The 23,764-nt window shown below is 40.2% G+C and overlaps 1 protein-coding gene across 2 annotated transcripts in view; it reads right to left on the bottom strand.

Moving 5' to 3' along the window:
• SCEL (sciellin) overlaps positions 1–23,764 on the bottom strand; it is a 301,851-nt gene that overhangs the window by 52,938 nt on the left and 225,149 nt on the right. For both annotated transcript variants that reach the window (XM_028106136.2, XM_088022213.1), the window contains 5 exons: positions 22,499–22,567; positions 21,651–21,692; positions 20,356–20,436; positions 18,051–18,116; positions 189–269 (listed from right to left, as the gene is read on the bottom strand). In XM_028106136.2, the coding sequence (XP_027961937.1) occupies positions 189–269; positions 18,051–18,116; positions 20,356–20,436; positions 21,651–21,692; positions 22,499–22,567 (339 nt within the window). The remainder of the gene's footprint in view (positions 1–188; positions 270–18,050; positions 18,117–20,355; positions 20,437–21,650; positions 21,693–22,498; positions 22,568–23,764) is intronic.

Raw genomic sequence — 23,764 nt, 5'->3', positions numbered from 1 at the left:
TATTCAAAGGCAAACATAAATAGGCATTTGTGTTGGTAATTAGAATTAAAAAAGCTTTAAAAGTGCTTCTTCTGTGAATGTGTGCACAAAACATACCCATGCTTTGCACAAAACAGGTCACAATTCATTTGCTTTCATTTCTTTAACTTCTTCATTTGAGCAAGAGATTCTGGAATGCCAGTTCTCACCTATTCTCCCGTCTCAGCCGGTTAGGAGATGAAACAGGAGAACTGGGCTTTGGAGGTATTGGAGGGTGAACAGTTGGTTCCCTTTAAAACAGAAAACATCAGTTCATTTCACCATGGAAACATGGCAAATTTTAGCATCTATTAACTGAATATACTTATGGCCTATATGGAAATAACTCATGCGTCTTACACCCCCCCACCGCACCCCACCCCCCTGGCAAGAGGTAGCTGAAAGGCCAGAATCTATATAGCACTAAACTTTAGAGGAGTCATATATTTAAATTACTGGTATTTTCAAAGTTACTTAAGCAGGTTTTTGGAAACCCTATCCTCTTTTACTATAGTTTGAAATATAATGTGTTCTTTTAAAAGCTTAATATTTTGCTAGACTATCTAGCTCAAGCTGTGGCATTTTGGGTCAGCAGCACGTGAGCATAGTAAATGGTTCTTGGGCATTAACATATAATCTTCTTTAAGAATTATGGCAACCATCAGGCTGCTATGGAAACAGCAAGAAAGGTTTTCAGTTTTATAGACCTCAAGATAAAGTTGATTTGAAGCTTTTAACTAAATCTGACTTAAATATTGGCAGCACAGGCTAGTTTGCTGCTTGCAAAGCATGTATATGCTGTCAGCCTAAACTTTCCAACCAAGAGCCAAGGCAGCCTCTGAGCCAGCATGATTTGATAACCTAGGAATGACAGACAGGCATCATTTGGATGTCCATCATTTGGATGGAGTCAACACCTTACCCGGGGCATGTCAGCCCTCCACCCCCATCACTACAGTGGCTCCCTATTAAACCCCATACCTAATAAAAGTACACTTGTGGTCTAGACTCCAGGTACCCCTCTGGCTTCTGCAGCACACTAGGTGAGTATGGAAGCTCTGGAGTCCAGCTGTCTGAACTGCGTGCTGTGTGATAATGGATCAACCTGATACCATCTCTTCGTCTGTAATGACCTTTCTCATAGGATTGCTGGGGTGTTGTCAGGACTGAATTAGACCATGCTTTTCTTTTTTTTTTTAGATTTTTTTAAATTTATTTATTTGACAGAGAGATAGAGAGCACAAGTAGGCAGAGTGGCAGGCAGAGGGAAAGGGAGAAGCAGGCTCTCTGCTGAGCAGGGACCCCGATGCGGGTCTTGAACCCAGAACCCTGGGATCATGACCTGAGCCAAAGGCAGCCGCTTAACCAACTGAGGCACTCTACAAGGCACTCTACAAAGTGGATAATCTGGGCTCCATAAGCCACCCCCCGCATGTTTTGCTAGGAATTCTTGGGCAGCATCAGTGGCTCAGTTGAGGTTTGTGGTCATGGAATTTAAATAAAGCTAGCTGCCATTGTTTTCTCTTGCCACATTCAGCTGCTTAGGGGGCAGAAACAGGCAAAACAGAGAGTTGTATTTAACTAAGTTTATAATTCAGACAAGTGAGTGCAACGAAGAGAACGGTGGTGAAGGAGGGGAAGGGGGATGTGAGGAAGTGATGATAAGGAGGGACCGTGGGATCGGAGATGGATATGGAGGAAACAGAGGCTGTGAGGGGAGAGGGAATGTGAAAAGTCAGAGGTTTGGTGGTTGGCAGGGGCAAGGCTGAGAAACTTCCTGGGTTCAGAGTACTGGAGAGAGTCAGCTAAACGCAGTAGATAGAAAGTGGAAGCAGAATGGGAAGATTTTGAAATTTTGAAAATTTATGGTTACTCACAAGGGCAAGATCCATGGGTGGCTGAGGTAGGGCAAAGGAGGAGATCATTGGAGAGAAGATCAAGAAAGTGAGAAAGTCAGGGTGGGGAAGGATCCTCCACATGGATTTGGAAATCACCAAGCATTATGGCAGGAGACCCATGTGAGACAATGAGCCTGGTGCCAGAGTCTTCAAAGGGTGCAAGCGAGTGACTCCGAGACCTGCAGATGACTGCAATGAGGAAGAGAAGTTTCTGATGCCACGATTTCAAGGAAGATGGGGAAGTTTTAGGGAGGAGAAAGCTAATATTGGTAAGTGGTAGCAAAGAGGAGCAAACAGGACCTTTCTTCCTCCTCTGGACTCTGTGGAAGCAGAGTCCTCTGGGAGAGCCCACCAGAGGTGAGTGCCATTGGGTCAAAGAAGAGACTGCACAGCAGCTAGTTGCGATGATAATAGATGACACATCCAGGGAGTTACTGTGGAAGGTTTGAGTGGTTAGGCTACTGTTAGGTTGGGTCAAGCTCTGATAGACAGAACTCTGTGGGGCTAGTCCAGATGACAAGCAATGATCAGACTGGGCTTCTCCTGGGAGATCCGTGGCCATAGGGTTGGAGGACATGATGCAATTAGTTCTAAATCTTTCTCCACAGAGTGTGGTAGTGATTGGGTGATGGGCAGGCAGCAGAGCAAAGAGCATGGTGAGTCTCCTGGCTCTTGTGTGGACGGTGGCACCGAAGCCAGGAGAAGGGCCTGCAGAGCATTCAACCTCTGCCTGGCTCACAGTAAGTGCTCCCTCTATGTCTAGTGCTGCAGCTGGTGTTCCTCCACATGAGCCCCAATACTGGAGCTGTGCCAAAACACTTGCACTCCTAACCACCCTCACCACCATATGCTCTCTACTCTCTGGCCTACGTGCTTCTCCCTTTCCCCTGGAATACTTCCTCCTTGGTTACTTCCTCCCTGCCCCTCAGACCTGGCTTGGGTGTTACTGTCTGTGGTGGTATCCAAAGCTGTGCTCCATACATTCCTATGTCTCCCCATAGCACACCCTCTTTATGGACCATATCACACTGTTCTGGATTACACATAATTTTCTGTCTCCATATTGGGCTGAAAGCTCCTAGAAGGATAGTTATATCCCAAGTACTAGGACTGTGTATAATTTTGGTGCCCAATAAAGATGTGTTGAAAGAGGGAGTGATTGGCTGGATTTCTACTTGGTGGGGAAGGAAATGAGTACTGAAGAGGGTCCTGAAACTTATAAAATCTGTTCAAATCTAGCTGTCCCACTGGAGAACTTTACTGTTAATTCCACTATTAACAGTACTGAGTAGGTGCCAGGAGCTCAGATGAGTTATGGTGTTATATGATATGCCTGGAAAACAATTTACATAAGAACAGTCTCCCTGTTCTGGTTTAGTGTTAGATTTTACAACTAAATATTATTTTATTGGAACTACCATCATCTTCTCTTCTCAAAAAATATCCCTGTGTTGGGGATAATGGGAAATCACAAGTGATAATGTGTCTTTCGTGTATCTGGGTGGATTAGCTGATTATACACTTTTCTTCCAGGGATAGAGGAAAGGGGTAAAAGGGTGGTCAGGCCTGGCTAGTAAGTCTGCACAGGGCACTGGATATCTGAGAATAGGCAGGAGAGAGGTAACAAGATGGAAAGGAGGATTACAAAAATGAGAAATAGGATGGCGCCAAACTTTGCTCATGCCAGAGTCACGCTGATGAAAAGCTACATTTCTTCCATGTTACAATGGCTAAGCCCTCAGAGAGGTGGGTAAATACTGACTGGGTGTATCTGGGAAAGAGGTACAGGTAGAGAAGTAGATCTGGGTACACAGTGTGGATATGGTTTGGGATGACCCAGAAAGTAAAGATGGGCGTGCAGTTGCGCAGGCCAAGAGAAGCAGAGGAGCATATTTATTTCCGAGGGTGCTGCATTTAGACCCCCGCTGGGCCAGGGCTAGGCAATGCCACATTGACTTCAATTCACCTCAAAGGAGCTTTCATTTGCATCTCTGCAATGACAGCCACAGATGACAGAACCCAAGCCCTTAGGGGCAATGAGAGAAGTCATTCATGCCATGCCAGGAGCTTGATGAAATGCCAAGCAGGGGGATTAAAATGCAAGAGCGAGGCAGGAAGCTGTGGTCCGGAATGTTTTGAAGAGAAGGAAACAAGGGACATGGATGTGGAATGATCCTGTTTGAATACCACTTTGAGATGCAATGTTTAAGCCTGGCTAAGTTGACCCCTGGCTCTACCCTCTGTCTTTCCCTCAAGCCCCCAAGACCTTTGCAGGATTGACGCCACCACATTAGTGGCTATGATTGTAAAGAATAACTTTCAGGAATAAAAAGGCAGCTTTCACAAGAAATGGGAAAACTTGCAGATAATAGCCCAAAGGCCAGAGCTAATAGAAATAACCCTGTGAAGTGGTTTATGTTACTTTATTCTCACGTGCTGCTACAAAGATCACTTCTTTCCATTATAGCTTTTTTGCACAACATGCCTGGCTCTGTGAATTCTGTTTGACTGCCTTTGTGAAGAGCATTTCATTACTGCAGCACACGCCCAGGTTGAAACAAGAATAATTGACTCTAACATTTAACTCTGAGTTTTGTTTTCACTTTCCATCACACTTAGCCCTTGTTTCCCACACGCAGAATTTTTAACAACAACGACAAAGGAGATGGAACTTATATTTTTTTAGTTTCAGTACCATGCTAACTTTGCCAAGCTCTCACAAACATTATTTTAGTCCATCCATACATCTATCCCATGGAGATGTTTTTTTCAATGAGTCAAAAAGGTTGAGTAATTTTCCCTACATCATGGTGCTAGTAAGTAGCTCAGCCAGGGTTTCAACTTGGTTTTTCTGATGTTGAATCTCATGTGCTTTCTCCTATATCCTACTGCATCAAACCAATACTCTTCCCGGTATTCCCAGTGAAAATCTAATAATGATAGGTTATCCTGGATTGTTTCCTTGCCCAAGGACAGCATCATTAGCCCAACAGGCACTTATACCACAAAGGCCCCAGGTATAATGTTAGGACACATAGCAATGCAGAGCAAAATTGGGTGTTCAAAAACTAGAAAAGATGTGGTCTCTGCTCTCAACGAGCTTATTGAATGCAAGGCAAATGTTCAAAAGAATGATTACTGTAATGAAGTCTCACTTCATAGTGGCCATTTCAATAAACCATAACACAACAATAGAGCATGCACTGGACCCAAATTCCAGAGACCTAGGTTCTAGACTAGCTTTGCCACCAACTAGAAAGACAGCTGACTCTCTGAACCTCCGCTTCTTTATAAAAGGAGAAGATTGGTCCATGTCTGTGGCTGGCAAACCATTACATGACTGTGGGAAGGCAGCATTATTGCAAGGCATCTTCAACTCACAGAGCCCCGAGCACTTGCTGTATACTAAGCACCTTGCACAGTTATATACTGCACTTTCCAAATGTATGTAGATGCAACTGTGGTTAATACAATTTAAATTAGCATAATTCATGTCAGTTTTGTAAGAAAATATGTCAACATTTTCTGGTCAATAAACAAAAAGTGACACAAAATCTTAAGTATTGCTGAATTCATAGAAGCTTTTGATCCTTAAATATTTTCTCAAAGACATAATAAAAACAGTCCAATTATTATCAGGTGAAGTTGTAGAAATTTTTAGCATTAAAAAGGAGTCTATGGGGTGGCTGGGTGACAGACATTGGGGAGGGTATGTGCTACGGTGAGCGCTGTGAATTGTGTAAGACTGTTGAATCACAGATCTGTACTTCTGAAACAAATAACGCAACATATTTTAAGAAAAAAGAAAAAGAAGAAGAGAGCAGGAGAGGAAGAATGAAGGGGAGTAAGTTAGAGGGGGAGACGAACCAGGAGAGATGATGGACTCTGAAAAACAAACTGAGGTTTCTAGAGGGGAGGAGGGTAGGGGGATGGGTTAGCCTGGTGATGGGTATTAAAGAGGGCACATTCTGCATGGAGCACTGGGTGTTATGAACAAACAATGAATCATGGAACACTACACCAAAACAAATGATGTAATATATGGTGATTAACATAACAATTAAAAATTTAAAAAAAAAGGAGTCTACCCTAGACTTATATATGAAACATACAAGTACAAAACTTTTAGAACAAAAATCTTTGTGATCATGGGTTAGGGAGAGGGTTCTTAGATATGACACCAACAGTACAATTCACTAAAAAAAATAATAATAACTTAGTAAGTTGGACTTCACTAAATTAAAAACTTTGCTTTGTAAAATGCATTGTTAAGAGAATGAAAATATAAGCCAGACTGGGAGAAAAATATTTGCAAATCACATATCTGACAAAGGACTTTCAAGCAGTACATAATTATTTAAAACTCAGAAGTCAACAGTAAGTAAATAAACCACAAGTGAAAAAATAGGCCAACGATTTGAACAGATACTTCACCAGAGAAGATGTACAGATTAAAAAATAAGCATATGAAAAGATGCCTGACATCATTAGTCTCTAGGGAAATGCAAATTAAAACCAGGATGAGCTACACTACACACCTATTAGAATGGTTAAAATAATTCTTTTAAAAGCTGACAATACTAAGTGATGTTAAGGAAGTGGGACAAGTTGAACTCTCATGCATTGCTGGTGGGGTACAAAATAGTACAGCCACTTTACAAATCAGGAGTTTCTTATAAAGTTAAACATATGCTTACCATATGACCTAGCAATCCCACTTGTAGGCATTTATTCAAGAGAAATGATCATACCAAGAAACATGTATGCACTAAAACCTGTCTGTGAATATTTAAAGCCCATGCAAACAACCCAAATTTCCATCACCAGGTGAATGGATAAACTATGTAGCTCCATATAATAGAATACTACTCAGCAATGAAAAGGAATAAGCTATTCATGCACACAAGAGCATGGATGAATCCCACATGAATTATGCTAAGTGAAAGAAGCCAGATTCAAAAGGCTATATATACTGTGTGACTCCACATATCTAATATTCTGTATATTCCTGACAGAGGAAGAAGAAAGATCAGAAGACAAAGAAGTGCCACCAAGTGTGCAGACACTCCTAAGTACAATGTGGGTCCTTGCACCCCCTACCCACTTTTCCCTCCTCCTAGGCTCTTAGAAGCTCAGTTCCTATGTCACAGAATGCTCCTCTCACCCACACTACACCATACCCGGGATGCCCTGTCTCCTTGCTCCAAAGCCATCCCCTATTCATGAAATTCAAGCCACCATACCTCAGCATGTCCCAATTCTGCCCAGTTCTAGCAGGAAAGAAACATGATTTAGGTCATTGACACTAAGATTTGGATGACCAGAGACAGCCCCTTTAACCTCTTGGAATTTTCATGCTTTTTGCTGAGGTGAGATTTATCATCTTTAGTTGATAGACCTTCAAACAATACTACTAAAAGGTGAAATACATTTAAAAAAAAAAATCAAACTGCTTGCTTTTTATGGTTGGGGCAGATGGAGCTGTAACTTGGCAGGGCGCTTGCCCCCAGGTATCCTGGTTCTCACAGCTTCTTCCTTCCCCCTGCTTCTGAACCTGAAGATGCCCCACTTCATCATACTTTGAGTGGCTCCCCCAGCAGCAGGAGAGGCAACAGGAGCTCTAAGGGAGTAGGGCTGGTGGAATCTGGATTGGGGGGAAGCAGGGATGCCTTTGTTGGTTGTGTTTGAATGTATGAATTACTTAAAACTAGTGTTATGAAATCAGAAACTGTCTATGTTGACCTCATAGGACTGAAAAAGCAACTAACTCAATGCTAAAGGTTAAGTCCTTCATTGACACATTTTGAATAAGCTTTCTCCTCATTCTATTCAAACAACACTATTCAAAAATAACATTATTCAAAACCTTATTTTAGGTTAACGTTTTAATTATTTTGAATGTCTAGAAGTATTTTTTTCCTTCTTTCCTTTTTTTTTTAGAGAGAGAGAGAGTACTTGAGTGCGTGTTCGAGCAGGAGAAGGGGCAGAGGGAGACAGAGGATCCTAAGAAGGCTTCACACTCAGCCTGGAGCCAAGGTGGGGCTGGATCTCACGACCCTGAGATCATGACCTGAACCAAAATCAAGAGGCGGACGCTTAGCTGACTGAGCCATCTAGGCGCCCCTACAATGGGTATTTCTAGGCATTCAGATAAAATTTTAAAGTCACTGTACTTTGACATTTTACTAAGATTTTTATAAAATCTTTAGTTTTTATAAAACAGATTCTAGTTAATATAAAGAATTTGGTTGAGATAAAAATAAAATACATTGATTTAATTTACCATGACAACAAACTTCGCAGAGTGTTTGGTACCAATAGAGTTAAAAATGTAGCAGTATAATTAGAAAGGTTACATTTTACCATTTATAGTTACAGACAGAAAAATATAACTAGTGTAAAGTTGCCATGGCAACTCACATTTCAATCAGGATTTTCTTTCTTCCTTCAACTCTACCAATCAGCTAACTGAAAGTGAAAACCACTGAAGAGGAAGAGGTTGAAACAAATATGGATGAGAAATTATAAAAGTACATAGCAAGCATTTAACTATACAGTAATTTCCTAGGGAAATTTCTTAGGTGTGTTTCCACTATTTTAATTTTATCAAAAGCTGTGTATTTTCTTGTCTGTCTTCGGAAATGATTCCAGAAAAAAACACATTGGTGTTTTGGTAGTGGTGGTGGCGGAAATGGCTTCATTGCTGGTCTTGAATCACCATAATGGTAACACCATAAACATTTATATTGGCTGTTAAGCAACTACCTTATTTCAGTTTCTGTGAGTTTCTTAAATGAGCTCCACATGCCATTGAACCACTGAATCTCTAAGTCACCTAAACACATAGTTACAAGCACTTGAATGTATCATAAACAGAATACATTGAATGGTCAGTTCTGAAATCAGAAACAACTTCAACATCAACTTCCTAGAAATGCTGTGTCCTCATTTCATTGTGATGTGACTGAATATTTCTCATGAATGGCACCTATTATCCATGCCCTGTCTCAAGCTTGGCAAATGTCATCATTCTTTTGAAGGACTCAAAAATGAGGAAAAGCTTAAGAAGTTGGAAACTGAAGACATACACTAGTTGCCACTGACAAACAGTTTTGCATCAAAATTTCTGATACATCTTAAAGCGAAAAAAGTGGGAAAGGCAGACTTCACTGTCTCTTACCTAACAATTACCCATAGTGATGACATTTGTGCTTTCTTTTATATATTTCACAATCTCTAGCACATACCCAGAGCTCAAATCACATAACAGCAAAGTACTAACTCTTCAAAAAGAAACATGATATTCGGAAAAGTACCTAAACTTATCACAAATGATAAACAGATTATCTACAAATGGATATCTAGACATTTTTCCATATGACACTGAATTTGCAATTACTAGATTTCCTGCTACCACTAAGCATAACGGATAGAGGATGAATGCAGAGAATGCCTCTTGGATAGAAGTCCCAAAGTTCCACACATGTAGATGCATGGTGTGTGTGTGCATGTGCACGCATGCACACACCCACACACACCCACACCCACACCATGCTCTCTAGCATTAGAACATTTGCTCCTCCACTCCTTTCTTCTTGGAATGGCTCCATCCCTACCTCGTCTCTATACCTGGCTTACTCTTGCTTATCCCACTGTACCTCAGACACGTCCTCTATTGCCTCCCTCTCCATGCCTCCACATATTTTTGTGGCTATCGCAACATTTGTGTTTATCATACACTCAATGACTCGCTCTCAACTGGGGCCAGTCTTCGTGTTTAGCACTCCTGGCTCAAACTGACTCCCTGATACACTTTGACTTTCTTGCAATTCAGACTGGGTCTCACACATCTCTGTATTCCTGGCTTCTAGCAAAGTGCTTTCCTAGCACATAGTCAGAGCTCAGTAATTGTTTGGAAAGACAGAGAGACAGACACAGACAGAGGAAGAGAGAGAGAGGGAGGGAGCTATTTAAACAGTCATCATAGCTTGAGCACACAGAATAAAGCCTAACTACAAAAGACAAATATCATAATGGGCTGAGGGAATTCCCTATCTTGTAGTTACTAAGAAATATTATAATTCATTGATATGTTGATATAAATATGTACCTATTAACAAATTACTATGGATAAAGTCATATGGATGATTCAAAGAATTATAAGATTATGCCATCTAGTTAACGAGTGTACCATGAAAATAAGTAATGTTCTACAGTAATGGACAATTAATTGTCAAGTGAGGATTATAGACAATAAGTTTTTTTGAGTTCAGATGACAAAAACAACCTCTTGGGCTGAGAAAGCTGTGGTGGAAGTGAGATTCATACTAGACTTTGGGATGTAGAATGCATCCACTTACTCTGCCTCCCCACTACCAAACTCGTATTACACTTCACCTTTACCATGCAATTGTACCAGTTACAGTCTCATTTTCTGGTGCCTCCTTCACCACCTGATGTGTAGACACACATCAAGGTTCAACTTCCATTCTCTTCTCATTTAATATTTTCTCAGTTTCTGAAGATACCTATTTAAATCTCTGGTATCATTCCAAAACCTGGATCTGTGGCACCAACCTCTTCCCTGAGCAGCTCCCCCATTTCCCACTGTTTGGTAGTTACCTTCACAAATATATCTTTTCAGTAAGCCAGACTCTACCTGCTCAAATCAATGCACAGCCTCTTAAAACCAATTTTGTATTCCCCATTCTGCTCCTGTTTCTTCCTATACTGATAGGTGGCATCACTAGGCTTAAAATCACTCTGGGCTTGAAAACCTAGTATTATGTAATCCCTCTCTTCCCCCCAAATGCCACACCTCTTTCAGGACCTTTTCCCTGAACCCCTCGTTAGAAGCTCTCCCTACCACATCAGAGTTCCCAGAGAATGTTGATGCTTTTCTCATGATCCCACAGCTGATCTTGCATTGGGATTTCTTCTGCATCCATACTACCCAAGTTTGGGAGTCATAAAAGACCCCAAACCACTGCTGCCTCTCAGAGTTCTCTGACCAGGGAACTGCCTGCCATGCTGCTTAGTGGTATCACCTAGATATGAAAGCCCCCTCCATGAATCTCCCTTTCCTTCAGGAGTTCCCTTGTCCTCTTCCCATTCTGGGTGGTGGCTCCTGAGCAGTTGTTTTTGGAAAGTCTTATGTGGGAGTGATTCCCTCCCCAGGCAAACCTATCAAAGCACCATCCAAATAAGGCTCAGAGTGTGCAACTATCCCCCAGTGGTCATATCCTTTTTCTTGAGTGGCACCCAAGTCTCTCACACTCACTACAACGACTATTGAAAAAGAAAAAGGAGACAGAGAGGTCAATGACAATTTTGCTGTTTAAGTGTGGGTGACTGGATGTTTATATGACTGTGACACAAGAAAATAATTTTATTTTAAAAGGTAGCATAGAGTGCCTCCCAAAGAGAGAATAGATCATCATGTTTGGTTATAGGGATAAGATTTTCTGCAAAGAGCCTGGCAGAGCAAAGAGAGAACTAAACTGCCCACATAAATAATTAACAGAAATTTGAGGGGTGGAGGGAAAAGGGGAGAGGAGAAGGAGGGGTGGGGTAGAGAAAAAGGGAGATGGAAGAAAGAAGGAGTGAGGGGCTGCTGAGCAAAATAGCAACAAGATCAGGCCTGTGGAGAAATGTCAGCCAAGAAGAAATAACCAACAACAGGTGTGGCCAAAGAACTAACAAACGGGAATTTCTAATATTACATTTGACCTTGTTTGGGCTGGGCTTCTGCAATGTATTGCTAGCACTTTCATCATCCCATGTCTTTATTAAAATCTTATGCAAGTGGTATTTGGACAAATCAAGGGGGTAAAGCTGCCATCTTCTATACCTCAGTGAGTATGAAGCAGAGAGAACAGAACAGACGTGAGTCAGAAGTGATATTTTGAAGAGAAATCAGATGAAAACATGGCCACAAGAATGTAAGGGCCTCCAAATTGGGAGAAGACAGGATTCTAAGCAGAGAGGACCTTATATACTAAGGGTCCATAGAAGGTGGGATATGGTGCATTTAAAACAGATTACATGACCAGAGCAGAGAGCAAAGGGGAGTTATAAGGGATGGAAGCCAGGTAAGGGCAGGCAGTCAGTGCTAAGGATTTGGATCTTTATTCTAAGAAAAATGGAAAGTCATATTTTTATTTAGGAGGGTGATATGTTCTAATTATCCTTTCCTAAATATCACTTGAGCAGCTGTGTAGAGAAGAGGTTTGGGGAGTGGGCATCAGGGTGGATGAAGGGAGAATATCTAGGTAGCTACTACTACCGTAATCCAGGAAAGATATGATGATAGAATTGGAAGGAGGCATATGGATTCAAGTGGCATCTTGCAGATAAATTGATAGAATTTGCTAAATGGATTGGATATTGGTGATTAAGGAAAGAAAAGTGTAAAAAATAAATTCAAGTTTTCAAGTGTCAATGGCCTGAAGGATGGTATTTAATTTTTTTATTAGCATATAATGTATTATTTGTTTCAGGCGTACAGGTCTGTGATTCATCAGTCTTATACAATTCACAAGACTCACCATAGCACATACCCTCCCCAATGTCCATCATTCAGCCACCCCATCCCTCCCACCCCCCTCCACTCCAGCAACCCTCAGTTTGTTTCCTGAGATTGAGTCTCTTATGGTTTGTCTCCCTCTCTGGTTTTGTCTTGTTTCATTCTTCCCTCCCTTCCCCTATGATCCTCTGTCTTGTTTCTCAAATTCCTCATATCAGTGAGATCATATGATACTTGTCTTTCTCTGATTGACTTATTTTGCTTAGCATAATACCCTCTAGTTCCATCCATGTCATTGCAAATGGCAAGATTCCATTTTTTTGATGGCTGCATAATATTCCTGTGTGTGTGTGTGTGTGTGCGCGCGCATGCGCGTGTAACATCTTCTTTGGAAGGTTGGTATTATTAATTGTGATAGAGCATCAGGTTAGTGTGGAAAGTTAGGAATTTCATTCTGAACATGTTAGGTTTGCAATGCTTTTGAGAAATATAAGGGAAGGTGTTGAGCAAGCAGTTGGCTGTCCAAAGTCACTCAGAGAACAGGTATAGTTAGATATAAGTGGAGTCAAGAGCACACACGTGGTCATTGAGGCCCTGGGCATGGATAACCTGTGGAGGGGCAGAATACAGAATGAGAAGAGGGGAGGAACTTTGAGGCTTTAGGAGCATCAACAATTACTGGCTGGTATAGGATGATGAAGTGGCAAAGGAGTCTGATAAAGAATGGCTAGAGGAAGGAAACCCAGGAGTATGTTTGGGGTGGGGGAGGGTGAGGGGCAGGGGGTTTCTCAAAAGATAAGGAGAGAGATTTCCTAAAGGCATGAGTAGCCAGTGATGTCTTTTGAAAGGTCAAGCAATCATAGGGACTGAAATGTCAACAAGAATTTATCAGCAAGGTCATCTGTGACCTTGAGAAGAGCTGTTTCTATGAATTAATGGTGGTGGGAACCAGAAAATAAAGATGGCAAGTATCATCAACTTTTCTGAAAACTTTGATTGCAGTGGAGAGATAAGGTGCCAGTCGAATGGATTTGTGTGATTAGGCTATGAACTGTTTTTTTTTTTTTTTTTTTTAAGTAGGCTCAGTGCCCAGCAGGGAGCCCAAGGCAGGGCTTGAACTCAGGACCATGAGATCAAGAGTCAGATGCTTCACCAGCTGAGCTACCCAGGCGCCCCTAGGCTATTCATTTTTTTTCAGAGAGAGAGAGCGAGAGAGCAATTGCACATGGCAGGGTGGGGGAAGGGGGAGAGGGAAAGAGAGAATCTTAAGCAGGCTCCTCACTCAGTGCAGAGCCTACGCGAGGCTCGATCTCACAACTCTGAGATCATGACCCCAGCCAAAATTAAGAGTCCAACACTTAACCAACTGAGCCACCCAGGCCCCCCTAGGCTATTAATTTTTAAGAAGCTTATTTTTTAAGATGAAAGGGGTTTGAACATGGAAAGGAGGGGAAACCAGTGAAGCAGGGATTTGATCACAGAGGTAGGAGGAGAGACAGATGACAGTAACAAGGAACAGCAATTATAAAAGTTAAATCTTGATTCAGTCTTAATTAAAATGAAAAGAAATAGGTTCTGGGGCATTTGATAAGAAGATTTCAAAAGATATAACCTTGTTGACATAGGTTGGTCATTCAAAATACTATGCTGGTTGTTTCCCTTATCAGCAAGAAAAGGAAGAGAAGGTCGGAGAATATTTCCATTCCAATGACCAAGGAACTGCCTTAGAAACCATCTAGAAAAGGTTTTATTTAAGTTTCAAACTTTACATGCTATGTCTTGTTACCATAAATCACAGCTTCTCTCTTTAATCTTGTTTCATTAAAAAAAAAAAAAAGGCAAGAGGCTTTCAAAGACATTTAACTCTTACCTCCAAAATTCTGTTTGATCACCCATATCTTTTTTTTTTAAAGATTTTATTTATTTATTCATGAGAGACAGAGGAGGAGAGAGAGAGAGGGAGAAGCAAAGGGAGAAGCAGGCTCCCAAGGAGCAGGGAGCCCGATGCAGGACTCGATCCCAGGACCCCGGGATCATGACCTGAGCCGAAGGCAGACGCTTAACCATCTGAGCCATCCAGGCGCCCAGATCACCCATATCTTAACCTCTCATCATAAGACTAATGTATATCATACATAAAAGGATAACTGTTTTAAGAAATTGCTTTTTTTCTTTAGGCTATAATATATGGTTATTTTAGAAAATTAGATTTTCTCATTTACTCTCTAGTTGAGCTCACCAGCCTTCTGTTAATTGTTTTTTTTTAATTTTATTTATTTATTTGAGAGAGAGAGCATGAGAGAGAGAGAGAGAGAGCACATGAGAGGGGGTAGGATCAGAGGGAGAAGCAGACTCCCTGCTGAGCAGGGAGCCTGATGTGGGACTCGATCCTGGGACTCCAGGATCATGACCTGAGCCGAAGGCAGTCGCCTAACCAACTGAGCCACCCAGGCACCCCCAGCCTTCTGTTAATTGTACACAGAATTACACGTAGGTGTAGTTATAAGTGTAGAAACAAAAGAGATAGAGACGTAAACACGGTCCTATGTAGTCATAGGTATAGGTATACGTTTACGTATAAATACACATAAAGCTATGATAGCATATGGCTTCCTCTGCTGGTAAAAGAGCTTGAGACCCTTTGTAAGGCCGCTTACATCATGCCGCTAATAGATTTTAATCCAAACACGATGCCAACACAAGTTTTCAATCCAAACACAACTAAGTTTGATTTTTCCATATTCTGTAAGAAAGGAGCAACTGAGGGATGGTGTGATCCATGGTGTCAAAGGCCATGGAGAGGTCAAGGGGGAAGAAAGTTGAAGAAAAGGACCCACTCTGACAATGGCTGGGAAGTCTGGTGGTCTTTTCAAATGTGTTGTACAGACAGGTGTGTGAGAGAGAATGGAATCTCTGGAAAAGATCAGGTGATGGGAAAAATGAAGGTTCACAAAATGAAGAACAGGAAGAAGAGCGAGAGTATCAGTATTAAGGGGAAATTCTCTTGCAGGAGCATGGGAAAAGAGATGAGGACCAATGTATAAGTGAGGGATGGGGGAAATATTCTTAGCATTGAGCTATTAGCTAGTATTAAAAATCATACTCCCCATTTTTATATTTTTTTGACCTATTTTCATTTTCTTTGTGTTCTTCTGGGAACAAAGATCTCTTTTTGAAGCCTTTGCTTCCTTTTATCATTTAATAATTGCTTCTATTTTTCAGCTTTCACTGAAAAGTCTCTTTTTCAGTCCTAGGAATGCACTGGCATTAAAGGTGAGAAACAGAAGCTTTACTCTGAGCTCTTCCAAAGAAAAGCACTTTAGAAATCAAAGGCATTGCTATATTGTTATTATTCCCTCCTTTCCCTCAAAGCTTGGCATGACATTAGCGCTGATCCTCAAAGAGGAGTCTTTCAGTTTAGCCATTATATTAATAATCTGTGCCTCTAAAAAAGGAAAGGATATCTAAACTGATCAACTTAGTCCAATAATCTTCTCTTTCCTTTAGTTCTGGTGCTATGGATCTGATCCAGGAACCAGAAATAGGAGCACTGTGACTCATTTTATCTTCCATGTAAATTACATCCAGCAATGCATAAATTGTAACGGCATATAGCCAAGCTCTACCAGTTCTGTGCAAACAGAGATGCACAAGCTCAATGGGCATTGAAAGCATGAGATATTAACTCATGAATAATCCTTCTGTACTCTTACACAGTTATATAACCAGTTTATTGTAATGATAATTTACATCAATATTGGAATAATAAATAGAAGATGAACATAAGATTTTAGAAATAAGTAATAAATATTCCTAAGTACAAGTTATTATCTATCAAGACAAATTGGATGGATCTTAAAATCCTCAGGAAACAATGGTAACTAGCAAAACTCCTAGATAATATTTTCCTCAATAGGTAGCTCCATGAAAGGTGTCACTCATAGAGACATATCTAAATACTGCCTGAGGGGAAAGAAGGTTTTAAACGAGAAACATAATCCATACTTGGCAGTTCATATAGTTGGAAGTCATCTATAGATGAGGAGGTTTAAAAAGAAAATATTTTAAGAGAAGGTGGATGTAATTCCAAGTTGTGATTGTTCAATGTGTTTAATAACTATACATATATAAATAATATATGATATATAAATATACAGAGAGAGACAGATGCAACATGTGTGAAAAAAGCAACTTGAGCTCTTTGTGTCTATTGATCAACTGAATTTATTTACATCCTTATAGAGGCAACCTAAATTGTAATAAAGGACATTTATTTCCAAATATTTCCATTATTTGGAAATAAAAGAGACATTAAAAGCCTACACAACAGATGACAATTTTAGGAAATAAAACAATCTAATGCTAAATAAGCACAAAGAGTTTAATAACTCTTTTTCCCAATGGTTAAATTGGGAAAATAAGTCCCATTGGAACATGGAAATATTTGGTGAAGATATTCTGAGGATTGAAGACAACAACAGTTTTGGATACCCTAAAGCAAAACCAAATCAGAGACTTATTTTTCTTTGTGTGTTAAAGATGGCATAGATGATAGGAGTTCTGCACATGTGTCTGCTTCTTTGACGGTCAGAGTGTAGGCTCCATGTTTTGTTCACTGATACACCCCAAGATATTAGAACAATATCTGGCACACAATAATCACATATTAAGTTAAATGGTTGTTGACATTCCCAGCATGGATTTGGTAGAACAAGGTGCCCTGCACATGGTCTATAATTTTAGTTATAATTATTGATCCCAACAACAAAAATATAAAAGTAGAAAACACCCACTTATTCCTTAAAGTTTACAAAGAACTTGCAACTCATATTCCCATCCAGTCATCTGGGTTCATTGCTGCCTGGAAGCGGTGGTTTACCAGGAGCCCACAGTGGAGCCCTGCCTGGTGCTTCGTTCCATTCTCTCCTCTGCCACTTGTGGGTTGAACTGTGTGCCCCCAAAACTCAAATGCTGAAACCCTAACCCACAGGGCCTCAGATGTGACCTTACTTGGAAAGAGGGTCATTACAGATGTAATTAGATATGTTAGGATGAGGTCATATAGGATGAAGTAGGATGGGCCGCATATCCAATATGACTGGTGTCCCCTTAAGAAGGGCAAATGTGGACACAGACATGCACTCAGGGAGGACATCACGTCAAGATAAAGGGAGAGATCTGGATGATGCTTATACAGACCTGGGAATGCCAAACGGTGTCTGGAAACCACCAGAAATCAGGAGAGAATGTGGAACAGAGTCTCCCTCCCAACCCTCAGAGAGAACCAACCCTGCTGACACCTTGATCTTGGACTTCTAGCCTTTGGAACTGTGAGAAGCATTTTTGTTAAACCACCCAGTTTATGGGACTTTGTTACGGCAGCCCTTAGCAAACTAACACAACTACCTACTCCTCGCAACTTGTCAGATTTCCTTTCGGAGGCACTGGTAGCCTGACCTCACTCCCACTGAGCACTGTCTTGTTCAGCTCTCAGAATTCACAAGCTCTCCTCCAATTTATTCCAAAGCTCCTGCAATTATACATTGTCAATATCCCACACATTCTTCCATTAGGTTACATAGCAATTACATCTGATACATTTCCCTTACCTTCTGCTTGCTCCTGTGCTTGGGGTGGTGCTGTAACCTGGAGGAGGTGGTGGAAACCAGGACTGTCTGTTAAGAAACGACATCAGTTATAAACATGGCACTTGAAAGACCTGATCCCACCCACATGTCTACCAGGAAAAGCTGAAAGTAATTTGACAGCTAAAAGGAATTGAGATGACTTTTCTACAAGCCTTGGAAATAAAATGAAAACTATTTCATAAACTCAACAGGAAATAACTAAAATAACTATACTATGGTCTAGGCTCTCTGCTCCCCAAGTAAGCTCCTTTCCCCGTTTTCTTGACACTAAAATGTGGACATTTCATTAGAAAGAAATATGAAGAGAATCTGCAAAATAATATTTGTTAAATCTAGCTGGTGAGTTCATGGGTGTTTATCATCAACATACCTCTTTTTCTATTTTCTGCACACCTGAAATATTTTATAATCAAAACCAACTACATGCTCACTCTATATTTAGAGTTTTTAAAAAAGCTCCATGATAATGGGGCACCTGGGTGGCTCAGTTGTTGAACATCTGCCTTCGGCTCAGGGTCATGATCCCAGGGCCCTGGGATTAAACCCTCTGTTGGGCTCCCTGCTCTGTGGGGAGCCTGCTTCTCCCTCTCCCACTCCCCCTGCTTGTGTTCCCTCTTGCTGTGTCTCTCTTTCTGTCAAATAAATAAATAATTTTTTTTAAGAAAAGCTCCATGATAAAAAGAAAACTCTGAAAGTAAGAGTATTGAAAACATAAGTGAACATCCCACTAATGCTAACCTCAATTATGTATACATACATACATATGTATATGCATATATACAAACACATATATATCCAATTAGAAAGATGTCTTCACGTTACCAGGACTTAATTTTAATTGATAGAGATAGCTTAGGGGTTATGTCAGAAAGACTTAAATATGGACCAAAAACGAAGATGTTTAGAAGAGAGTGACATGTCAGAGGAAAGTCCAGGGAAGGAAAGGCGAGGATAAAAAAGCCAGGAGAGCTGGCTTTAAATTCTTGAAGCAGGTCTGTTCTCTGAGGTACCACAGGACTGAACTAAGAAGAGATGGGCATAAATCAAAGCAGATTTCAACTCAATGTAAGTAGTCAGTTCTACTCACAAGAGCTAGTCCAATGTATATCACAAAAGTAGAGTCTTATTGCTGGCTTCAATGATCCTGAATTATGCCTAGCCTGTCAGAGGAAAGATTCTTGCTGTGGGTAGGAGATGTGAAATTTGGGTCCAAGAGAAAGGTAATCACATTTTCTCAGACTCACATTTTCACAGATACAACCAGAATTCCCACTGCAGGAGCGTTTTGGCAATCAGCCAGGCAATCAACAAACATTGAGCACCTACCCAAACTAGGCACGGTCCTCGGTGCAGGCAAAGAAAATAAAAACATTTTAAAAGCACTAAGATTCATGAATGCTTGTTTTCCATTTGATCATGATTCACTAGCACTGTGTTCTCTCCAACAAGCAAAAATTGCTTCGACCATCTACATTCTGTCTCATGAAGAATATTCTGCCACCATAGGTCTAGCTACTTCTCCATGCCTACTAGATAAATAGAAGTGTCAATATGGGGACTTCGACTCTGTACTTGGAAGTAGGGTCAACCCAATCTACAGAGCAGAGAAGGCCGCAAAGATGCAGGCAGATTTCAGGAGTGTGGCAATATTTGGCCACCCCACAGTCATAATTCTTTCAGGGTAAGGCATTCCCTGTAGTAGGACTCTACTAAAGATGTTACCTGAAGTAGCTTACTCTTTGCTGAGCTCCCTCATCGAAAACATTACTTAGATATTCTAGACCCCAAGGGACCTGGAGAAAAGACTGAATGTTTGTTTGTTAATTATTAAGATTTTATTTATTTATTTATTTATTTATTTATTTATTTATTTGAGTGTGAGCTGGGGGAGGAGCAGAGGCAGAGGGAGAGAGTATCCACAAGCAGACTCTACACTGAGCGAGAGCAGAGCCCCACTTGGGGCTGGATCTCACAACCCTGAGATCATGACCTGAGCCGAAATTAAGAGTCAGACGCTTAACTGACTGTGCCACCCAGGCATCCCAAGACTGCACATTTGAAATGGAAGTGAGGAGGAAAAGGAACAAAGTTTGAGGACAGCAGAATCCAGTGGCTCTGGATCCCTGGAAAGGGAGGAGGCAACAAGATGAGAGACCAACTTCTGAATGCCACCGGGGGTCTTGGTGGATTGTTTGGTCCAGAAATTAATAAAGGACAATCCTCTACAGAATGTCAGCAAGAAACAGATGCAACCAGCCCATCATACCTCTTTTTCTTTACAGGAGTTGTAGCAGAGGTGGGAGCTGGGGTGCTGGTGGTGTTGGCACTGAACGAAACTCCAGGTTGCCTGTTTAATCACAGCCACAAATCACATTCTTGAAACTTTTTTATGCTGTCCCACCTTTGAAAGGTCTTATCATCTATTCACATTCCCACCTGCTCTTTACCCACCACAACATATTTCAATGGACAAAAGAAGAACAGAAAACAAGTCCTTCCTTAGTTTACCGTTTTATAAATCGTCAGGCCTTCATCTGAGTAACTAGAATGGAAGGAACTGAATGAAATCATTCATTATATGACATCGTGTGTCTGAAATCCGGACCAATGAATTCTGATGTGCTCTGGATTCATATTATATATTTATTCCTGTGTATATTATGACTAACAGAATTATATTGCAATTTTTTTGCATTAAGAGCATTAGATTGTTTAAGAAAACATTTAAAAAATCACACCATTTTAAATCTCTATTTAGCATTTATTAATATACATAGACCTCCCCCCCGCCAAAAAAAGGACCAAGCCTGTTTCAACGACTGAGAGGTGTGGTCCAAGGTGAAAATGACTTTATTTGTAAATACAAATTTAAAAACCAATTCTGTTTTCAAAAATCCACCTAGTTTGGCTGTTTATAATCACCAGTAGTACGTTTCAGAGAAAACGTACTTCATCTAAATTGATTGCTAGCAAACCTATGATTTCATGACTCAGTTGAATTGTAATGTGATGGGGGTTTTGAAAGACAAGTGACATAGGGGAAGAAAGTTAGTGGCCGTAAGAACAAGGAAAAATAAAGGTCTCTGGGGGAAAAAAATTAAAAATCAAATGGGTGATGGGCATTAAGGAAAGTACTTGTTATGATGAGCCTGAGTGCTGTATGTAAGTGATGAATCACTAAATTCTACTCCTGAAACCAATATTATACTGTATCCTAACTAACTGGAAATTAAATAAAAATTTGGAGAAAGAAAAAATAAAAAGGAAAAAATAAGACAAAAAGTTAAAAGAAAGAAAGAAAAGAAGAAAAGAATGACTTAAGTTCAGGTGTTTGGTTAGAGCAGAGGTTGGTAAACTTTTTCTGTTAAAATCCAGATAGTAAATATTTAAAGCTTCATGGACCATTTTCTTATTTCTACTAAACCCTGCCTAAGCAACAGGAGTGGGGCTTTATTATAATGAAACTTTGGGCTGAGGGGCATATACCCTAACTTTTCTTGAACTCATACAAAGAAATACACTTTATTCTTAAAATGTAACTTCAGTCAGAAAAATACATACATCTTTGTTGCTTCTGGTGATCTAAACGTGGACATGTTTCTGCTAAAAAGAAAAAAAGGCAAAAGTTTGAGCAGCAACAAAGAATGAATATTTGCATCAATATGCAACTGTCCATGAATTTAGAGTTGTTATTTAAAGTTAGACATTATTTGAGAGAAAGAGAAAGAAAGCATCAGTATTTGAATAAATTTGATAAGGTGATTTCATGATCTTTTTGTCTTGTACTAGCTTCTAAAGGAAATCATTTTATTTCAGAAAATTCAGTTATTGTTTAAGTTCAACGTTTTTATTTGTTGAGTTCAGTAATTTTCTTTAGCAATAAGAATGTAAAATGGGCATTTACATGTATTTCATACTCTTGCCACCAGGATAACTTAAAAGAAAAACATGAATGTGGTGAGAAAGATGACCTGAAGCAATGAACTCTCTCAATTTTTTAAGCAAGGCAACAGGGACGCCTGGGTGGCTCAGTTGGTTAAGCATCTGCCTTGGGCTCAGATCATGATCTCAGGGTCCTGGGATTGAGTCCCGCATCACATTGGGCTACTTGCTCAGTGGGGAGCCTGCTTCCCTCTCTACCTGCCCCTCCCCCTGCTTGTGCCCTCTCTCTCTCTGACAAATAAATAAATAAAATCTTTTAAAAAAATTAAGCAAGGCAACAAAGATTTTCTATTTCTCTAACCATGAGGAGGAATAAAGGTATTTACTCCAGAATTTTTGTGTTTAAGAAATAGAGGAAAAGAATTTACAGAAATATATCAAGTAGGACATGAGAATTGTAAGTAAATAAGTTATGCTCAGAAAAATATTGTACTTGGGTCTTTCCCAAAGTCAATAGATACTGGTACCTATTGGTTAGTCGGTTATCCAAGGTATTGGCCTTATCTGTTTTAGCAGCATCATTTCTGTCTGAGATCCTTTGTAAAGAAACAAGACACAAGTTTGGATGAACATTTAGATCATTAAAGTCCTTTCAGACCTCTTTCATGAAAGAATAACTCCACAATATAACCTTTTGCTGGTAAAGAGATTTGTTTTCAGGTGTTACATTTTAGAATATTTTGCAATTAAAAAAAAGCTACTTAAGACAAAATCTATTTATGAGGCTATAATACAGTTTGGAATTTTTACGGTTTATGCCTTTCTACTAGATGCTCCGATTCATTGAGCATTTAACCCACTATTTTATATTCATTATTGTTTAATAATACAGTTGACCTTTGAACCACATGGATTTGAACTGCACAGGTTCACTTACATGCAGATTTTTTCGATAAATACAGTACGGTAGTGTAAATATATTTTCTCTTTAGGATTTTCTTAAAAACATTTTCTTTTTCCTAGCTTACTTTATTGTAAGAATTCAGTTATGTATAACATACAAAATATGTGTTAATCAACTGTTTATGTTATCAGAAGGCTTCCAATCAATAGTGGGTTATAGTAGTTAAGTACTGGGGAGTCAAAAGTTACATGTGAATTTTCGATTGCATAGCACCCATAAACCCTGTATTGTCAACTATACATCCAGTCAATGACAGTGTGCTTACCAAGTCTGTAAAAGACATCAGTGAAAGACAAGTATTTTTTAGATATTTTGTGGCACAGATATTGTTATATGTTTGCCAAACTAGTTTTCTTTTCCTTCTGAGCACACAGGAAGACCACATTTCCCATTCTTCATTGCAGTTAAGTTGGGACCATGTGATTGAATTCTAGACTAAAGAATGTGGGCAGAAATGTTGTTTGCTACTATCAGACCCATTATAAAACCTCTTGTGTGATCCTCCTTGCTCTTTCTTCCTCTTCCCACTATGGTCTTGTTGTGCATGGGTTGAAGGTGGTAGCATCCAAACATGAACTTAGGTCCCTGAGTCACTTCATGGAGCTGAGACATCCCCTGTCTTCCAGCCTATCACACTGGACCCTGAAGAGAGTGAACGGTAATCTTTTATTGTGCTAAACTACAATAGATTTGGGGGCAAGAGAGGGAACTAGAAAAGAGTTCTCTACCCTGGTGAATTAGTTTACTTTGACTAACACATTTGGTTAATAGCCTCTACTGGCCATCAGAGGTTTTAATCCCTCAAATACCAGGTCTCCTCACGGAGGTC

The sequence above is a fragment of the Eumetopias jubatus genome, unplaced genomic scaffold (genome assembly GCF_037043125.1).
Source record: "Eumetopias jubatus isolate StellerSeaLion01/CBP00866 unplaced genomic scaffold, mEumJub1_p1.0 scaffold_3, whole genome shotgun sequence".
NCBI classification, from domain to species: domain Eukaryota; kingdom Metazoa; phylum Chordata; class Mammalia; order Carnivora; family Otariidae; genus Eumetopias; species Eumetopias jubatus.
This window is presented reverse-complemented; position numbering and strand designations above follow the sequence as displayed.